Source organism: Podarcis erhardii (genome assembly GCF_964252035.2).
Source record: "Podarcis erhardii genome assembly, chromosome: 5".
In the NCBI taxonomy this organism is placed as follows: domain Eukaryota; kingdom Metazoa; phylum Chordata; class Lepidosauria; order Squamata; family Lacertidae; genus Podarcis; species Podarcis erhardii.
This window is the reverse complement of record NC_138509.1, coordinates 92,858,037-92,875,862: the sequence shown is the minus strand read 5'-3', so window position 1 is coordinate 92,875,862 and position 17,826 is coordinate 92,858,037. Positions and strand designations below refer to the sequence as shown.

At 43.6% G+C, this 17,826-nt stretch overlaps 1 protein-coding gene across 2 annotated transcripts in view; it reads right to left on the bottom strand.

Moving 5' to 3' along the window:
- SENP5 (SUMO specific peptidase 5) overlaps positions 1-17,169 on the bottom strand; it is a 37,351-nt gene extending 20,182 nt beyond the window's left edge. Inside the window, exons 1-4 of one of the 2 annotated variants that reach the window (XM_081862392.1) lie at positions 17,051-17,169; positions 4,208-5,736; positions 2,305-2,410; positions 2,015-2,162 (exon numbers count right to left, since the gene is read on the bottom strand). In XM_081862392.1, coding sequence (XP_081718518.1) covers positions 2,015-2,162; positions 2,305-2,410; positions 4,208-5,705 — 1,752 coding nt within the window. In that variant the 5' untranslated portion in view covers positions 5,706-5,736; positions 17,051-17,169. Of the gene's footprint in view, positions 1-2,014; positions 2,163-2,304; positions 2,411-4,207; positions 5,737-16,882; positions 16,952-17,050 lie in introns of those variants that run through there. The other variant, XM_081862391.1, reaches the window with a different exon arrangement.
- Between the last annotated feature and the right edge of the window lie 657 nt (positions 17,170-17,826).

The window sequence follows — 17,826 nt, the reverse complement described above, 5'->3', positions numbered from 1 at the left end:
GACACGTTACTTGCTGGCTTGATATGCAGCAGATGGGCAGAGTCCTTTGTGAAGCAGAAATCCTCTTCTCAATCCAGAAAGAGGCTACTATTTTACATTGTATACAGATTTCCACAAATATGCAAAAGCATGTGGTATAACAGGAATCTAGACCTGACCACACAAGATAGGGTGTAAGGATGTAAATATTTTTTCCCCCTAGACCGACAGACAGAGCAAGTTCCATGCTCACATCTTGTCTTAGAGAATTTTCAAATCTCATTTTTAGGCAGCGATGCGAATCACCACTGAATGTAGCAGACAAGTATGAGAAGGAAGCAGTCATGGTTATTTGCTTTACCATTTTGTCTTATTCTAATGTTGCAGTCAACCATCTTTGCAAGCTTCATTTTCTCATTCCGCTAAGTAAGAATGCAAATTTTGAAGGATGCACTAATCCTAGCCTGGATTACATGTTTCAAACCCAGCATTCCAATTCTAATTAGACAGTCTAGTTCTGTACAAATTAAGCCACTTACTTACACCATAGCAATCTAACCAATTTGAACCCAGAACCAGATTAAGGGAGCAATTCCATAACAAGATCTACAAGGATGAACTCCAACGAAGCTGAGAGGTTATCCTGTCTTAACTTCCTCATACTCAACTCAGAGATCCACTGGCTTATCTCCCCCACGGAAGGGCATTCCATAATACAGTCATACCTCGGGTTGAAGTAGCTTCGGGCTAAGTATTTTCGGGTTGCACATTACTTCTGGGTTTCGCCACTCATGCATGAGCAGACAGTCAAAATGACATGTGCATGCGCGGAAGCGGAGAATTGTTCGCTTCTGGGTGTGAAAGGGGCTCCGGAACAGATCCCATTCGCATCCAGAGGTAGCCCTGTATAGGACCAACCAGTCATGAGGTCAACTAATGCACACATGACAGTGGCCAAGCCAACCCTGTTCAGGAAAGGGGTTATTGGTATATCAATGTAAGCTGATAATAGGTGCTCCTCACTGGAGAGATCACCTGAACCTCTGGTGACAAATATGGACCTGGGAACACCCTTGAATGTACACACACACAAACATGCACCAATCAATTATATTAGTAGTGACTTGAGTGGTTCCTTCCCTCCCAAATCACACACCCTTCCAGCAGTATGCCAACTGGGTAGGAGAGACTTTTGAATAAATGTGTTTTTAAAAAAGTTTTTTTAAAAAAAGATGGCCTTGGATGCGAGTTTTAACAGACGTTACTGAAGATCAGGGAATTCTTGCATTGCAGACACCTCTCCTGGATAACCCTTGCCTTTTCTATTTTTTTAAAAAATAATATTTATTCCAGTTTTAAAAATTACAAAAGAAAACACTAGATTAAGCAAGAAAAAAAACCAAGACCATGTATACAGACAAGCAAAAAAAAAAACTCCAGAAAAATACAAACAATTAAGAAAAAAAAGAAAAAAGAAAAGGAAAAAAACAAATCAAACCTTCCCGTAACTTATTTTCCATTTGCTTATTTCCTTGACCTCCTCACACCTCCCTTTTTTGTATTCTAGTTCAATTAGATATTTCAGCAAATCCTTTCCATCTTTGTTTTTATCCCAATAATTTATCTTAACATACTGTAATTTTACACTCTCTTCTTTCACCAATTAACTATCCATTTTTACTTAATCCTTTATATCATTTCTGCTAAAACCACATAACTTCATTCCAACATCCTTCTAACATTCCTTAATTTTACAATGTTTCTGTAAATAAACTTTAAATTTCTTCCAATCTTCTTCCACCAACTCTTCTCCTTGGTCTCGGATTCTGCCAGAACCCTTGCCTTTTCTAAACTCTAGAACTCATTTCCCACAATAAGGACAAGATCCATGAAGACAGTATAGAAGCAGGTTAATGTTTTGCACCCTGCTCCAAAGAAAACCCAACATCCCTTCAACCTGGAAGCAAGGCAACAGTACCATGATGGTGTGACTGAAAGCACCATTTTAAGCAGCAGAATCTGCAATTGCTCTCACCTGATCGTTTAGCCAGTTCTGACCATCCAACGTTGTCAAATCATCCATATCCAGCATGTGCTTGTTATAGAAGACCCGGAAATTGCAAGTGGAAGATTTGGGATGCCTCGTCTGATACTTCATGATTTCCTTGGTGATGAATGGCTTTCTGGAACAGGCAGCCGAGAAAGAGATAAGACAATGCGAAGTTATCCCAGCACATTTGATATGCAGCTCTGCATAGCCATAGGGAGCCAGTGGAATCCGGAAAGTGAATCAGCAGAGCGAAGAATTAAGAGATAGCTACTAACCTATAGGAGAAGTCTTCATTAAAGACTTCCTTTAATCTTCCCATAACATCCTTTTCACAGAGTGGAATTAGACTGCCATATTTCTTCATTACTTCATCTAGGAATCCTTACAAATAGAGAGAGTGGTTTTTTTGAAGAAGAAAAAGTATGCATAGGAGCAGCAGTTGCATAGGAATCAGATGCCTTATTTCTACAAGCCATTTTCAAGTCAGAATGGGAACAGTACAAAATTGACGTACAAGGTTGACAACGACGCAATGACAAGTCCCAGACTTGGACCCCTGTTCAAATGAGCATAGACATACACTTTCTGCAGAGCCACAGTGTCTCTGTAGTACTGTGAGGGAGAGCGAGCATGCACTCGTGAAGGGCTTAGCACCCACCCTAGTCCCTCCTAGAGAGCAAGAAGCATAAAATGGTTTCTAGGGCTTGCCTAAAATAAACCTGATAAGCGGGGTACTTGTGATCCTAAATCCAACCCAAAAGAGAAGCATGCTACAATCTCTGCCCAGATATGAGGCTTCCTGCAGCCTAAGTGAAACGAATTTTTTTTGGGGGGGGGATGCGTGTCACACAGCTGTAGTGCTTAATTAATTGCACCTTTGGTGTATAGCATTTCTAGGCAGATGAAAGAGTTTCCAATCAGCACATCATCAATTTACATTACATGGCTTGGGAGAAGAGATACGTACCCCTAACATCTGGATGAAATTGCGGTTCTGTTCGCATACCGTTACGCTGAGGCAGAGATGGACAAAAAATAAATGTCGAATACGCAGCCCTTTAGATGGCAGCAATCAGACTGCGTTTCTCGAAACGTAACATCTTAAATTTTGAAAGACCAGTTGGGGATAATTGCAGGGAGGGGAAGAAGCGCAAAAATGAACCTTCCGGGGTCTGAATGCAGGGCAGGTGCTATACTGGCCCTGACTGAAATCAACCCACATCAATTAGATGTTCAGAGAAGAGAGTTATGGGAATGCACATCAAATCCGTTTCAAAATTGTGGGCACCCTCTACTTACATTGTGACAAGGAGAAAAAAATTTAAACCTATTGTACACGCCAAGTAACCACCGACACCATGGAACATTTCTAGCAGGAATTGCTACAAGCCAAGGACTCAATCACCCCTGCATTCCAGAATGGAATTGGCCTGTGCCAGATGGATACCACTTAGGACACGCCAACAGCCCAATCTAGACTGGGCTGCCAAGAGGTGAGTACAGGGGATACGGATCTACTGAGCTCACAGTTAGCAAGTAACTACACTCCTTTCATTACCCATCTCATTAAGCACTCAGATTCTTATTTCAATATGGAAGACGGGCAACTCTAGCATGTATTGAGATTAAGCCTCCAGTCTGGGTTCTCCTAAGTATCTGGGGCCACAATAAGCAGACAAAGCATTCTGAAGAGTTAAACTGCCTCTTGATTTCAGCTCCAACCCCCAATTGCGCCAGTCTCAATTTCGTCCCATAACAAGCCCATCAAATGAAACACCACCACCAATGCACTGTGATTGCAACCCACTGGTTTATCATGCAACTGCGCTATCAAAGGGCAGGCCTGTACGATCTGTAACCCATCAAGCTTAAAACAGCCCAGCAGCCATTACTAAGGTCCATCAGGTACTCTTGCAATCCCAGGCAGGCAAGCAAAAGCCAGAGCTTCGCTGCATTCCTGCAAAAGCCACAGTGCATGGCTTGGAGGATCGCAAGAACAACAAGGACAGGCCAGCTGAACTGCTGTGTGTGCAACATCCTAATCTCAAACCCACAATAAATATAGCAAGAAGTACAACAGTGCATAAAATGCCATTATAATCTACAGGGACAGCACCCAGATTCATAGCATAAATAAACAAAACCAGCAATAAGCATTAGGAGAGTGTTGCTATATACCACAAAGCCACACAGCCAACTGCTCGTCACTGACGCAGGAAGCTCTCTGGCTGCTTCTTTTCCCACTCTTTTGGGTCCCTGATTTCTGTCCTGCGCTTCCTCTCAGAGGCTCATCATGAGGGCTTTTACAGTACGGGTGATCTAAGAGCTCTGCGCCAAATACGTCCATGCTTATGGGCCCTTCCACCTCCATCTGACCACTGTCCTCATTCTGCGCCAGCTCCACGGAAGCAGGCCCATTAGCAAAGCCGTCGTTTGTGCCCAAATCCGCCCTGGAGGACCCCAGCACTGTCTCGCCAGCACCCGTAAACTGATTCGTTCCTCCATCTCCTGGACCTAAAAGCGAGCTTTCTTTCTCCGTCACAGAGACGAAACTATCAGGGCAGCTGTCCAGTGTGGGTGCCTTCCGCGCTTCCTCCTTGTGAGTAGGCTGCGCTCCACATGCCGCTTCTGCTCCATGCAACTCCGGCACGCAGGGCTCAGCGATGCCATTTTGGTCTCTGGGCGCAAGTTCCTTGTAATGGAGCTCCCTGCACGGCAAGCGTGCGCCCTGGGTGAGGCAGGCGTCAGGCAGGTGTGTTTGACTCTCCTCAATCAATGGTCCTGGCATATGACTGTTCATATCTGACAAGCTGAACAGGTTCCAGGGAGATTTACTTTTCAGTTTCCAAGAGGGAAGCGAGGCCCCAGAGATTCCTCGGCGGAGGTCCTCTTGCCAATCTCTGCTTACTTTCTCCACCCAGCTCGGCCTCCTTATGCTCAACTTGCACGTCTTGCCTCTCCAAAACCTGGGACGAGATTTTGCGATTCTAATCCAAAACTTGACCGCAGAAAGTTTCTTATACATCATAAATAGAGATCTGTTTTTTAAAGTACACCTTTTAAATCTAGGCCTCCTCCTAATAGTCAGGAGGTCACAAGTTCCATTTTGCTCCAGGCCTTGGCAGCAGCACTTCCTCCTGGAGTTGTTCAGAACCTCAACGCCACCGTTATTGCTCTCGCCCACCTTCCGAGCAAGACCATCCTCTTTTACCAGGAAGGCAGTATTGCTGGTCTCGGTGCTGTACTGCTTGCTTTGAGAAGGCTTTGAGTCAACCGTTAAACTGCAAAATTTATTCAGAAGTTCTTCGCTCTGAAAGGATGTGCTACCCAGCTCCTCTGCCACTGTAACAGGTCCTCCACTTCTGCACCAAGGAAAGAAGCCTCTGTGTATGTTTTGTGGAAAGGTGCAGTTTTCAAAAGGTACAACTTGCTGGGGGTTTGCATTTAGGAACACTTCAGGAGCCCACTTCCTCTGGAGCCAAAGACTCTTGCTTCTGCAGGGCTTAGTTTGTTTCAGGCTCACAGGTGTCAAAGTGCCTCGCCTCCCTCCTTTAAGTAGAGAAAGACGGTTCCTTTGGAAGCAGTACTGCTTTAGCCCCCAAAATCCCACCGTCCATTTTCGATAACCGGCCAGCAACCGACTTCTCCGCTGTATTTTTCTCCTATGCTCTTTCATTTTTCTGCTGCATTATGATCTCGAAGTGCAGCTGCAACAGCAAAGGAAACACAAGAAAGAAACAAGTCACACCACAGAAAACTTAAAAAGTTCCATCATTCAAAGCCCTCCAGCAACACAAACTGTTCAGAACCCGTTTTTTGCATGCAGCAAGTTAAGATTCCTGATGGAGACTGCAGAGACATACCAGGGACTATGGCTTCTTTCCTGGTCGTTAAAAACTTGCTGTTTGATTGGACCAGAGGCAACCACACCCTTCCCCATCGGTGCAATGCAGAAGAACTCAAGATCTCTCCTGCTTACTGATCTGTGTTAAAGATGCCCATTTCGCCCTAGCTACACTTGACATGGTTCAAATTGTGACTTCCGCCCCAATTTGTTGAGCCACTCCTTATTCCTCCAGTCCCCAATGTGCCCCCAATTCTGCATGTGTATTTGCATCCCTTTGCAAACCAGATCATAGCTGTCAACGTTTCCCTTTTTTTAAAGGGAAATTCCCTTATTCCAAATAGGATTGCTCACAAGGGAAAAGTTGACAGCTATGAACCAGATGTCTACTGTGCTGCCAGGAAGGCAAGAGGTTATGGGAAAATTTGAGAAAGGCATGTTGGGAAATAAGCTACTTTCCCTTTAAGATCCAGTGGGAGTGGCTAGCAATACAAGACAGTTTCTCATCCCAGGCGCAGATGTCCTCAAAATGCCACTAAGCTCAGGATCATGGCCTCATCTGCAATATGGCAGCAATGCTAGCCTACCTTGCAGGGTTACTGAGAAATTGTTTGTGAAGTGTTTCCAACACCTGAGGCATTATTCCAGCCTTCCCCATCTGGAGGGAACAATTTCCATCAGACTGAGCCAGCACAACTGGGAGCTGTGATCCAAACCTTCTAAGAGAGCACCAGGTTGTGAAAGACAACACCATACAAATACTTATTATGTAGTGTATAACCTCACCCCTAGCCAGTTTGAACTGTCTTATTTTTTCAGCACAGTGAAAAATTGCACAGTGTTGCAGGCTATTTGTAACTGGTATTATTGTTGTTGTTGTTGTTGTTGTTTTTAAAAAGAGAAGACAACCCAAGTATGCTAAACAGAATTAAGAAGCAGTCAGAAAAAAGAACAGAAATTGTCATATGTGGTGGACATGGCAATTTTCAAAGAAAAAGGGGGGGGGGGAGACCGTAATAAGAATAACAGGACATGAGATTGTGTTGGATCTCATTTTTGCTTTTTTAATTAAACTATGCAGGTGGTTCAGAAAAGAGCTAACAAATAAACAAAATTAGGAAGCATCAACTACAGAGCAAAGGGGATAGATTGAAAGTTACAGTCTGCTTAAATAGCCCAATTAAAATTAAAATGTGCTTTTGAAAAGAATTGGAGTTCTGTTATTCTTTTCAAGTAATTAATTAGTATATTTAAAGAAGATTTACAATAATTGTTGTATTTAATTAGTTATTAGTGCATAGGTTTAGCTATTAAGTTGATTTATTGAAGAACTGTATTTAGAATTTGCAGATATAAACTTTACGCAATCTTTTTTTTAAAAAAAAAATCACTATAAAACTGCAAATACACATTGTGAGCAAGGCTGGAAAAATCCCATTTAGCGCCTTCAGTTTACTTTGCTCCTTAACTTGCCCCTTATTTGTGTGTTCTGATACCCCCGCAACATTAGATCTGTGGAAGGGAGAGTGCGGACCAACAAGCTAGCTCTGCCTCACCTGGCAGTCCTCGTCTCCATTTATATATTGGAGGCAAACATCTGCAAAAGGGAGCAAACAGGTAGAGTCCCCTGTGAAATTTGGAACTACTGAAAGTTCAGGCTTCCAAGTTGCACAGGGAGTCTGGGCAAGGAGAAATGACTCTTCACTTCAGGGCAATATGACAGAGTGCAGTTCTTCATCACATGAGGGATCAGGATGCATAAAGGGCTCTATAACACCCTGGAAAAGATCCCCCAAACATGCCAACACCTGGACTGGTACTGTGCTTCCGAGAACTATGTCACGCTTTTGTCCACCATAAGGGAGACAAAAGCAGAACTAGCAGTTCTGCCAGGAAGTAGATAGTAGTTTGATGTGACAGTGGAAACTTAAGCCCTTCCCTGTGACCCAAATTGTTCATTCTTGGCCACTTTATTTTACCTTGGCTTTATACTGCCAGGGTCCTTTCCTTCAGGCCCTGCCATGGTGATGTGTAATGCAAGAGCATGAACAGTGAAAGTGTCTCTGTTACAGTTAGACACAGGAGCAATCGGCAACCAGTAAAGAGGACCTCTTGAGGAGAAGTGTATGTTGATTAGTGCATAGCTCAATACAACAAAAGTCAGAACAAAGTTGAAGGAAGGAAAGAAGGGGAAGGTAACGGAAAAGAAGGGGAGGGAAGCTTAACAGACTACAGGAAGCACGAGAGTCATACTTTCAGGAACTGTCAATGCCTGTTTGCTGAAGAGGTTCAATTGGAAGGAAGGCTGGTGGTTCGCTGAATAGAAATGGTGAAAAAGTAATCCTTTAAGCATCTCTGAAGTGAGATGAAAAGTACATTTGGAGGGTACCCAGTGCTTTTCCAAATGTGCAGCTGCTGATGAAAGCGCAAGAGAGGATCAAAAATAGCTTCTGTTGCACACTTGAGAGCAAGAGGAAGGAAGGAAGGAAGGAAGGAAGGAAGGAAGGAAGGAAGGAAGGAAAAGCCAAGGGCAAAGGCAGTGGTGCTCAGCACCCCACATATCCTTCTGAATACACAAGAAGCAACTTATTGCCTCTCAGCTAGATATATTTTCCCAGGCTCAAATAAGCTACCTTTCAAGGTTGCCATGCTATGAAACTTAATGTGATCCGCCACTTGGCATGTGCTCTTAAAAATCGGTGCAGCTAGGGCCTCTCTTCAGGAGTCGGTGTGGCAAAATTAGGAGCATTAGATGTCAGAATATAAGAGCCATGCTGGATCAGACCAGACACCTGCCTAGTTCAGCATCCCACTTCCCACAGTGAGAAACCAAAAGCATATGGGAAGCATATGGGAAAACCAAAAGTAGAACCTTGATAAAACTGTTTTCTCTCACAGCTGTTCCCCAGCAGCTGGTATTCAGAGGCATATTGTCTGAACCTGGAGGGAGCATATAGGCATCACGACTATATATTGCTGCAGAACCAAACTGAGAACAAGAACCATAAGACAGTACATAGGCATGATAATAGCCCTCTTATAGGCAACAAGAGAGCCTGGCATCTCCACCATCTGGAGGTGCATTTCTGGAAATCATTGGATTCTGACTGTTTTCACACACTTCTACCCCATCCTGTAGAATTCTATCAAGTTATATTTTATCTGAACAATCAGAATGAATGTCATGAGCCCAAATGCTTTTTCTGTGCACACTGAGAAGGAACAGTGAACAAATTATAGCTAATTAGCGTAGCTTGTCTTCAATTACCCCACCGCCCTGCTCACAGTTGTGAATATAGATAGATAGCTGATAGATAGATGATAGATAGATAGATAGATAGATAGATATAGATATATGGACTGTCCCTGGATTAAGTGACTTTTCTTCTTAAAGTTCTTAACCTAGCTCAAGGTAGCCAGATGTTTAACTGAGAATCAATCACAGTCTGTCCATCATTTGAAAAAGAAGACTAGACATTCCATTTTGGTGACTGAAACGTTGGTTCAAGGAGCCATTTGGCCCCTAGCTTATATATCTTGAGTTTCTAACACTGGACTCTGTAGGATTAGGACCTAGAAGACCCGGGTTCAAATCCCCACTCAGTCATGAATTTCACTGAGTGTTACTGTCCCATATATGCCTAAACTTAAGTCCAACTTTGCTCTCGGTCTAACCTATTTTGCTATGGCTGGTTACAACCCTCCAAATACCACTAATTGCAAAAGGAACCAAATAAATTCTTTACAAAAAATAAACAAACAGAGTGTGCTACCACATTGTGGGGGGTGGGGAGGCAACTAGCCATTCTGTTTTTGCAGCCATAACCCAGGTTACAGGAGCCATGTGGTGAACAGCTTTTCCATCCCGGTTTCTAACACTGCCTGCCTGGTTGCTTTAGATTCTCAACTCCCATCAGGTCCAGCCAGTATAGCCAATGGCCAAGAACAATAGGCACTGGAGTCGAACAATACCTGGAAAGGGGCATTGTTTTGTCTAACTCTGCTTAGGGGTGGGGAAAAGCTTCTGAGTATGCACATACTATTAACATTAAAATGGCTTGCTGCTGCTCTTTCCCCAAATTCCCATGCCAGTATCAAAAACCGCAACAAAGCATGAAGATAGAAGCACAAACAGAACAGAAAGTTCAACTCATTAGCCTCTGTTTTCACTGCTCAGACGACAGTGAGCAGCAGAAATTCTTATGCATGGAAAGTTCCGCACATTCAAAGAGGCTACTGAAGCCTTCCTAGAGTTTCGTCCACACTTTTTCTTTTTTGGAAGCTTTCGTGACAATAAAAGCTTCAATATACTTTCCACAGAAGGGCCAAGCATCAGGAGTTCTAGCTGACACCATGAACTGCACAAAATCAATTCATTTTACACATTTAAAAGTTAAAACTATATCACATCAGTGTTTTGTTTTTAGGAGACTTGTATGTACTGCACAAGACATTACTGCAAACGAGACATTTTATTCTAGTACCAACATTTAAGGGCTGACTGCATCATTGTCAAGTAACAAAAGCAACAAAGGCAAACTCCAAAAGCAAAAGTGGACAACTTACTCCGTGCCAGGGGGCAAACTGGAAAGATGTGACTAGAAAACAGTTGCTAATCAACGGTTTTTGCTACTTTAAGTAGTTTAATCATCGTGAAAATGAGAAAGTACTGAAACAAGTATATGTGCAGCAGAACTTCCTAGAGATGATAATCAACATAATCTAACACATATTCGGGAAATTTTGTTTGCTACTAATTTGGACATCTTTTAACCAAATTTTGCATGACTCTTCCCAAGATAAATGGGTAGGTTTTTATCCATGCTCTGATATATTTGGACACCGCTTTGAATTATGATGGTAACGTAAACAGAACCTGTCAAAACTGCACTGATTTGGGGGGGGGGGGTTGTCTTATAATTCCCATGCAACGCTTGGCACCAATAAGACTGCTAGTACAAAACGGACTGAAAAAATATTATTTCTGACTGGCACAGCAGGTGGGTAATTTTTTCCATCCTTCCTCTACAATAACCATTGCCATAGGGAAATCCCGATTCAATAAAAAAAAAAATCAAAATGGGTTTAAATACTAAAACATATTCAAGTATGTAACACTGCTCACAGAGGAGGAATGAGGTTTTAAAATACAGAATATAACCGGGGTGGGGAGGACTACTCTATAGTAACACAAACATTTTGGGGTTAGAGGGGCGCTGCATGTTATTATCCCACCCTAAATAACTGAAGACTCCTCATACTGCTTTGTTATTTTGTTCACTGCATCAGCAAGAGAATTTCTGCAGATCTTCATGGTATTTACAGTGAACTTACCGTATTTTTAACTCTATAAGACGCACCAGAGCATAAGACGCACCTAGTTTTTGGAGGAGGAAAACAAGAGAAAAAAATATTCTGAATCCCAGAAGCCTGCATTCACTCCATAAGACGCACACACATTTCTCCTTACTTTTTACGAGGGAAAAAGTGTGTCTTATAGAGCGAAAAATACAGGACTTTGCAAAACTGGTAGTGTACTTCTTGCTGAATCAATCTTTGCTAGTGAAGGACTATGCACTCTTGTCCTTCTGCACCAAATTCCCAACACTAAAAGTTATTTTACATAAAGTATATTTCCCCCCCCCAAAAAAAAAATTTGTTTACTCAAATATACAATACGCTTGGGTGCTGCATTCGAGGATGCTCAATAGAAGCAATTATCCCCATTCTCCTAATCTGTTCCTTCTCCTTCTGAGTTTCACACTCCTTTCTCCTGTACCTTGAAAAGCATGATCATCAAAGTATAGGACTCCTGCCCAAGTTTTAAATTGCTGAATATCTAGTTGTTCACACCTAAATAATTTCATTTTGCCAGGCTCTTTCAGCAGTCTTTATTGTGTAAACTAGATATATCCCTGAAGTCAGATGAATCTGACTTGTAATTACATGTTAGGCCTCAGATTATGGAGTCAAGAAGAACAACTTGCATCAGCTTTGTCTTCTTCCCACCTGCATCACCTCCACCACAGATGCACTGCCATGTATTTCATCACTGCACATGGACTTGAAAGGCGTTAAGTTCTCATACCAACACCGATAATGGTCTGCAAAACAACTTTATAACTCTTGTCCTTTAGATTTTCCAAATAAGAAACTAGGAGGCCTGTAAAAGGAGGGAAATACAGAAAAGCAGAACCAAGACCGTCCAAACATCTTAAAACTAGCAAGATCCCAAATTTGTTCTTCCCTCCTCCAATAAGCTGTATAAATTGGCCTAGGGCATCCTGGAATGCAGGGACTCTGTATGTCTCATTCCTTTCCAACCCAAGTCACTCAACTGCTTTTCTGTACTTCCCGTACATCCCAATCCTATACAAATTTACTCAGAAGAACCCACTCCACCATTTTAGAAAAAATTATTTCCAAGAATGCACAGAACTGCAGGTCACTTGAAAAGAAGTAGCACTCCATAAAGAGGGCTGATCGCCGAAGAATTGACACTTTTGAATTATGGTGCTGGAGGAGACTCTTGAGAGTCCCGTGGACTGCAAGAAGATCAAACCTATCCATTCTGAAGGAAATCAGCCCAGAGTGCTCACTGGAAGGACAGATCCTGAAGCTGAGGCTCCAAGACTTTGGCCACCTCATGAGAAGAGAAGACTCCCTGGAAAAGACCCTGATGTTGGGAAAGATGGAGGGCAGAAGGAGAAGGGGACGACAGAGGACAAGATGGTGGGAGTGTTCTCGAAGCTACCAGCATGAGTCTGACCAAACTGCGGGAGGCAATGGAAGACAGGAGTGCCTGGCGTGCTCTGGTCCATGGGGTCACAAAGAGTCGGACACGACTAAACAACAACAAGCACTCCATTATTGATGCCATTATTATTTCTGCATATTATCTTGCAAATGTTGTTTTAAAACTTCCTGTTCTCATTAGTTTAATCAAGAATCGCTTAAAACTCAAAGGCTTTCTGTGACATATCAATAAACAAAGCACATCTGAATTATAATACACACTTCACAAATTTAAGAATGCTTATAAGTACTTCAAGGTCCAACCTGCAGAACTGCTACCAAACAGTAACTGAAGTTACTTTTTCATAATATTTGTTCTTATTGTTATTGTTTTAAAAGATCTCTGATCTGCATAGACCTCAATGGTAACCCATAAAGAAGTCACAAGTAACTTCTTCTTAACATTTTTAAATAATAAAGCACAGCAATGCAGAGGTTAAATTACTGTAGAGAAGTAACATATATATATATATATATGAGAGAATATATATATGATATTATGGAAAGACCTCTGCTGGATGCCAAGGAGAGCCACCGCCAGTCAAGAGTAGACAATATTGGGCAACACGGACAAGTAGTCTGGCCAGGCATAGAACAGCTTGCACAAGTAAAGATTATGAAGCCAATTAAACACCTTGCGTTGAGCAACAAAAGCTTTTAATGAATCAACAAGGATTTAGAGGTGTTCTAAGCCAAGTTAGAATTCCTCAACAGAAGCTACAAAAATAGTAAGGCCTTTTTGGAATTATGCATTATGACACAAACATGAGTTGAATATACGCTACTTTAGCCAAATGTAGCGTTTCTATCCAATTCTGAAGAAACCGTGACAGATATTATGTAGAATTTGCATTTTGCTTCAGTATGAATTAGGTTATAACTACTGAACTCACGACATTTTCTAGAATTCCACCAAGACTAAGGCACAAAGGGGTCACTGAGATTATGACTGATGTTTTTATATCGCATATAATGCCAACAGATAATTGCTCCCTGCTCTGCTCATGTCTAAATAATTCTTGAAGTTATTAGTGTATGTACAGTACAAACAGCATGCATACTCATAAGAACCCAGCTCCACCCACCTATGACCAGGCTCTTTACCCTGGGAATGGTCAGAGAGATATTACCAAGCCACTTGTGGCACAATGGGACAGTGCAGCTGGCTGTTAACCAGAAGGTTGGTGGTTTGAGCCTATGCACGGATGGCTGCAGGCAGGGTTCCTGCATTGCAGGGGGCTGAACTAGATGACCCTTGGGGTCCTTTCCAACTCTACAGTGTAAACTTTTGTTGATGCAAACTCCAGATAAACAAGTTTGGACATAAGAAAATCTGTGCTGGATTAGATGAAAGGTCCATGAATTCCAGCAGAGTGTTCAAAACTCCCATTGCTCTAGGAGCATTTTACGACAAGGAATTTCATTAGTCTGAGCAGTTTCTGAGCTTAGGATGCAGTACTGTGCCTAAGATTTCAGATTTAAACTGCAGAGTGGAAGGAGAGGATGACCTTTTTCTGCCTCCTCACTTTCACCTACTCTCTCTCTGAAGACTGGAGAAGAGACCCTCTTAAGAATATCAGGGGGGTGGGAAAGGGAAGGACTAGACCATGTGAAAATGAACATAATAGTTGCAGTTCATTTTCAGCTTTGTATTCTTGTTATAAAAAAGCACGCATAGACATTCCATTGCTGTGCCCTTAACCTAGGTTTAAGGTGCCGTTTAGCTCCTAGCTTTCGTATCTCTGTTTCTAACACTGTTCTAGCATTCCATTTCCCAAGGAGCCACCTAGATGCCTCTGAAGTCCACAACTAGGGCATGGAGGCAATAGTCCTCTCACACTGCCACTCCCCAACAGGTGGTATTCAATGGCAGAGTGTCTCTGAATCTGATGACTTCATACAGCCATCACGACCAGTAACCAGAAATACAATTTATGGAGAATAAGGCTCTCTAACCCCCCTTAAAGCCATCTAAACTAGCAGTCACCACAGTAGCTCGTAGCAGCCCAATTGCATAAAATGTGGAAAAATTAATTGTCTGTCCTGAATATCCTACTGATAACCTCAAGTACTAGTATTATGAGCTAGGGATAAAGGTATTGTTTCTAGCATTTCTTTGAATGAAGAACAAATGCTTGAATACACCTGAGGACATAAATGTTTGCAAGTATCTGAGGACATACTCAGCTGTTTCCCTTGCAGTGTGCATGAGCAAAACATCTCTGCCTTTGGTGAAACTATGCAGGAAAGCTTTTTCGCTTATCTCATGCATAAAAAATAAAACCAGAATACAGGAATCCAGTCCCACATCCCTTCATACACTCCTTTACCCTATAAAACTATGAACCCTATAGTCCTTGCTATGCACTACACAATACTTCATAGCATCAGTCTACCTGCATGCTCATAGTACTCGCTCTCTCTTCAGGATCTTCCCGAAAGCTCACATTCCCTGTGAATCCTTTGACATAGCATCTTAATCCACATTCTCACCTGTCAGCGTGTCTAGGCACACGTAAGCATACTGCCTCAGTCACCCCTCGTTTCATATTCATCTTTCCATCTCCCCTCATCTCAAATATAAGTAAGTAGGTTGTCAACACTTGGGGGTAGTTATCTTTTATTATTATCTATATTATTATATTCTCTTGAACGTCATATATTTATGGGTAGGATATAAACATTATTTCCACATCTTTCGCTCTCACCATATGATTAGTTTCTGCTGCCGCTCCACCTTTAACTGTTCCCATTCTCTCTAATGAAGAGCCAGCAAAATCACAAAACATTTTTGTCCCAGGAGTAGCACTAAAGAAATGCACCCACTTGCTTAGCAACAGCAAATTCCCAGACACATCTCAACAGCCCCCTTCCCATGGGAAAACCTCAACTGCTTTGCAAAAAAAGAAGTGCTGCACCCTCTTGAACATCCTTTCTCAAACTTGGGTCCCCCAACGATGTTGGACTATAACTCCCATCATTCCTAGCAACCAGGACCAGTAGTCAGGGATGATGAGAGTTGTAGTCCAACATCTGGGGGTCCAAATTTGAGAAAGGCTGCTCTTGAAGGATGACCTTGCAGCAAGGCACCCACCCTCTCTACTCTAGCCTGACCCCTCCCCAAGGCGGCCAGTTCCCAGACATAAGAGCCCTTCTGGATCAGGCTAATGGTCCATCCAGCCCAGCATCCTGGTCTCCCAGCAGCCAATCAGATGCCCCTATGGGGAAGCCTGAAGACATAACGCAGCTGCAACAGCAACTCCCCCCATTTGCGACTCCCAGCAAATGTCACTGAGGGACACGCTGCCTCTGAAAGGGGAAGCAGAACACAGCCATGCTTGGCTAGTAGGCTCATCCCACCCCATCATGACTCTGCCTTATCGTCTTTTAAAGCCATGTTGGGGTCACCACTACCTCCCACGGAAGTGAATCCCAGGGTTAACTATGCCCCTGTGTGTGCAGAAGAGCTTTCTTTTATCTTGAGACTGGATAGCCTCAGGTTCTTCTATTATTATTATTATTGAAAGTTAATAATAATAACAATCTCAACTGGTAGAGCATGAGACTCTTAGAATCAGAGAACCATAAAACCGTGAGACTTGGAAGTGACCCCGAGGGTCATCAAGCCCAACCCCTTGCCACGCAGGAATCTTTCACCCAACACGGGGCTCGATCCCACGACCAAAAGCCTCACGCTCTACTGATGGAGCTATGCAGCCCCACGTTGGGCAAAAAGATAAAGACTCCTGCATTGCAGCGGGTTTGGCTGGATGGCCCTCGTGGTCCCTTCCAACGACAAACGTGATGACCCAAGGGCGTGCAGTCAGAAGACAAAAGAAAGCTCTTCCACTTACTGGGGGGGGGGCACGGTGACGGGGGAGGGAGAAAGGAAAGCTTTTCCGGCCATGCATAAAAACTTATCACGTCGTCTGGCCCACCTTCTTTCCAAACTAAAAAAAGGGGCCAGCAAAAAAGACACCACCGTTATGAGGAAGGAATCGAAAGGTTTCCAGCAGGAGGCCGCCCCCCCCCCGCCCCTCGGGTCAGGGGGGCTGACTAGGCCAGATAGCCTCCCCCCACCCTCAGGCACGACCCCCTGCGAACCTGCTCGGCCCCCTCACCTCTGAGGAGAATATGGGGAGGGGGGGCCTGAAGAGAAGGGGAAACAAAACACACGGACCCCGCCCCCCGCCCGCCCCTCGAGCCGCCCGTACCTTTGTCGCTTGGCGCATCCCGGCCGCGAAGAGGGGCCTCTCCCCGCCCCCCGCAAACACCCGCCTCCCTCTCTCTTTCCGCCCCCCCCCTCCTCCCAACTCCACGAGCGCGACGGCGACGGCAGCCGCTCGGCGACACCTCACGTGGGTCCGGTTCCCACAACCTACACGGCAGCGGCCGGCCCAGCACCTCTACACGTCACTCTCCCGCGACGAGAGCTTCCGGATCGAGAGGCGGGGGTGGAGGAAGTGAGAGGGAGGGGATTAGGAGCGGCTTCTTGCCGGACCTGTTTGCGCATGCGTGCAAGAAAAGGGACTGAAGGGGAGGGGCGGAGAAGGAGGAGGAATGAGCCGCTAGGCTCCACCATCTTTTGGTCCGGGAAAGGGAGGAGGAGTGCGCATGCGTTGGGGGGGGGAAAGCAAGCGGAGAGGAAGGTTCGGCCGTTCTCGTTGCGCGTGCGCGGTTGGTTTCTCGTTGCTAGGAGATAGGTGGGTTTCCACCCCACCCCCATATTTGCATATTAATTGCTGGGGGCGGAGGGACGACGGTGGATTTAAAGATCAATATAACTTCTTAAAAGAAAAAAACAAAGCAAAATAACCATTTAGAGATAAGCCCTTTATCTCTAGTCATTTAAAGATAATAATCATTAAATTAATCTCGACTAATTAGTCATTACTTTTGTGCTGATGGTGTTTGTGCTTGATGGCTGATGGCATTTAATCTGGCTTGATATTTTGCCACCTAATTTGTGTTTTAATTTTTTGTTAATTAGATGCCTCTGCATCGCCTGGAGAATTGGATTAACAGGCAACTAAACATGCTAATAATTACATTATTATTATTATTATTATTATTATTAAAATTACCTGGGTACTATTAGAGTCCAAGTGACTTAACAAGCTGTTGCACCATGCTAGTGAAGGGTAGGCCAGTCAGCCAT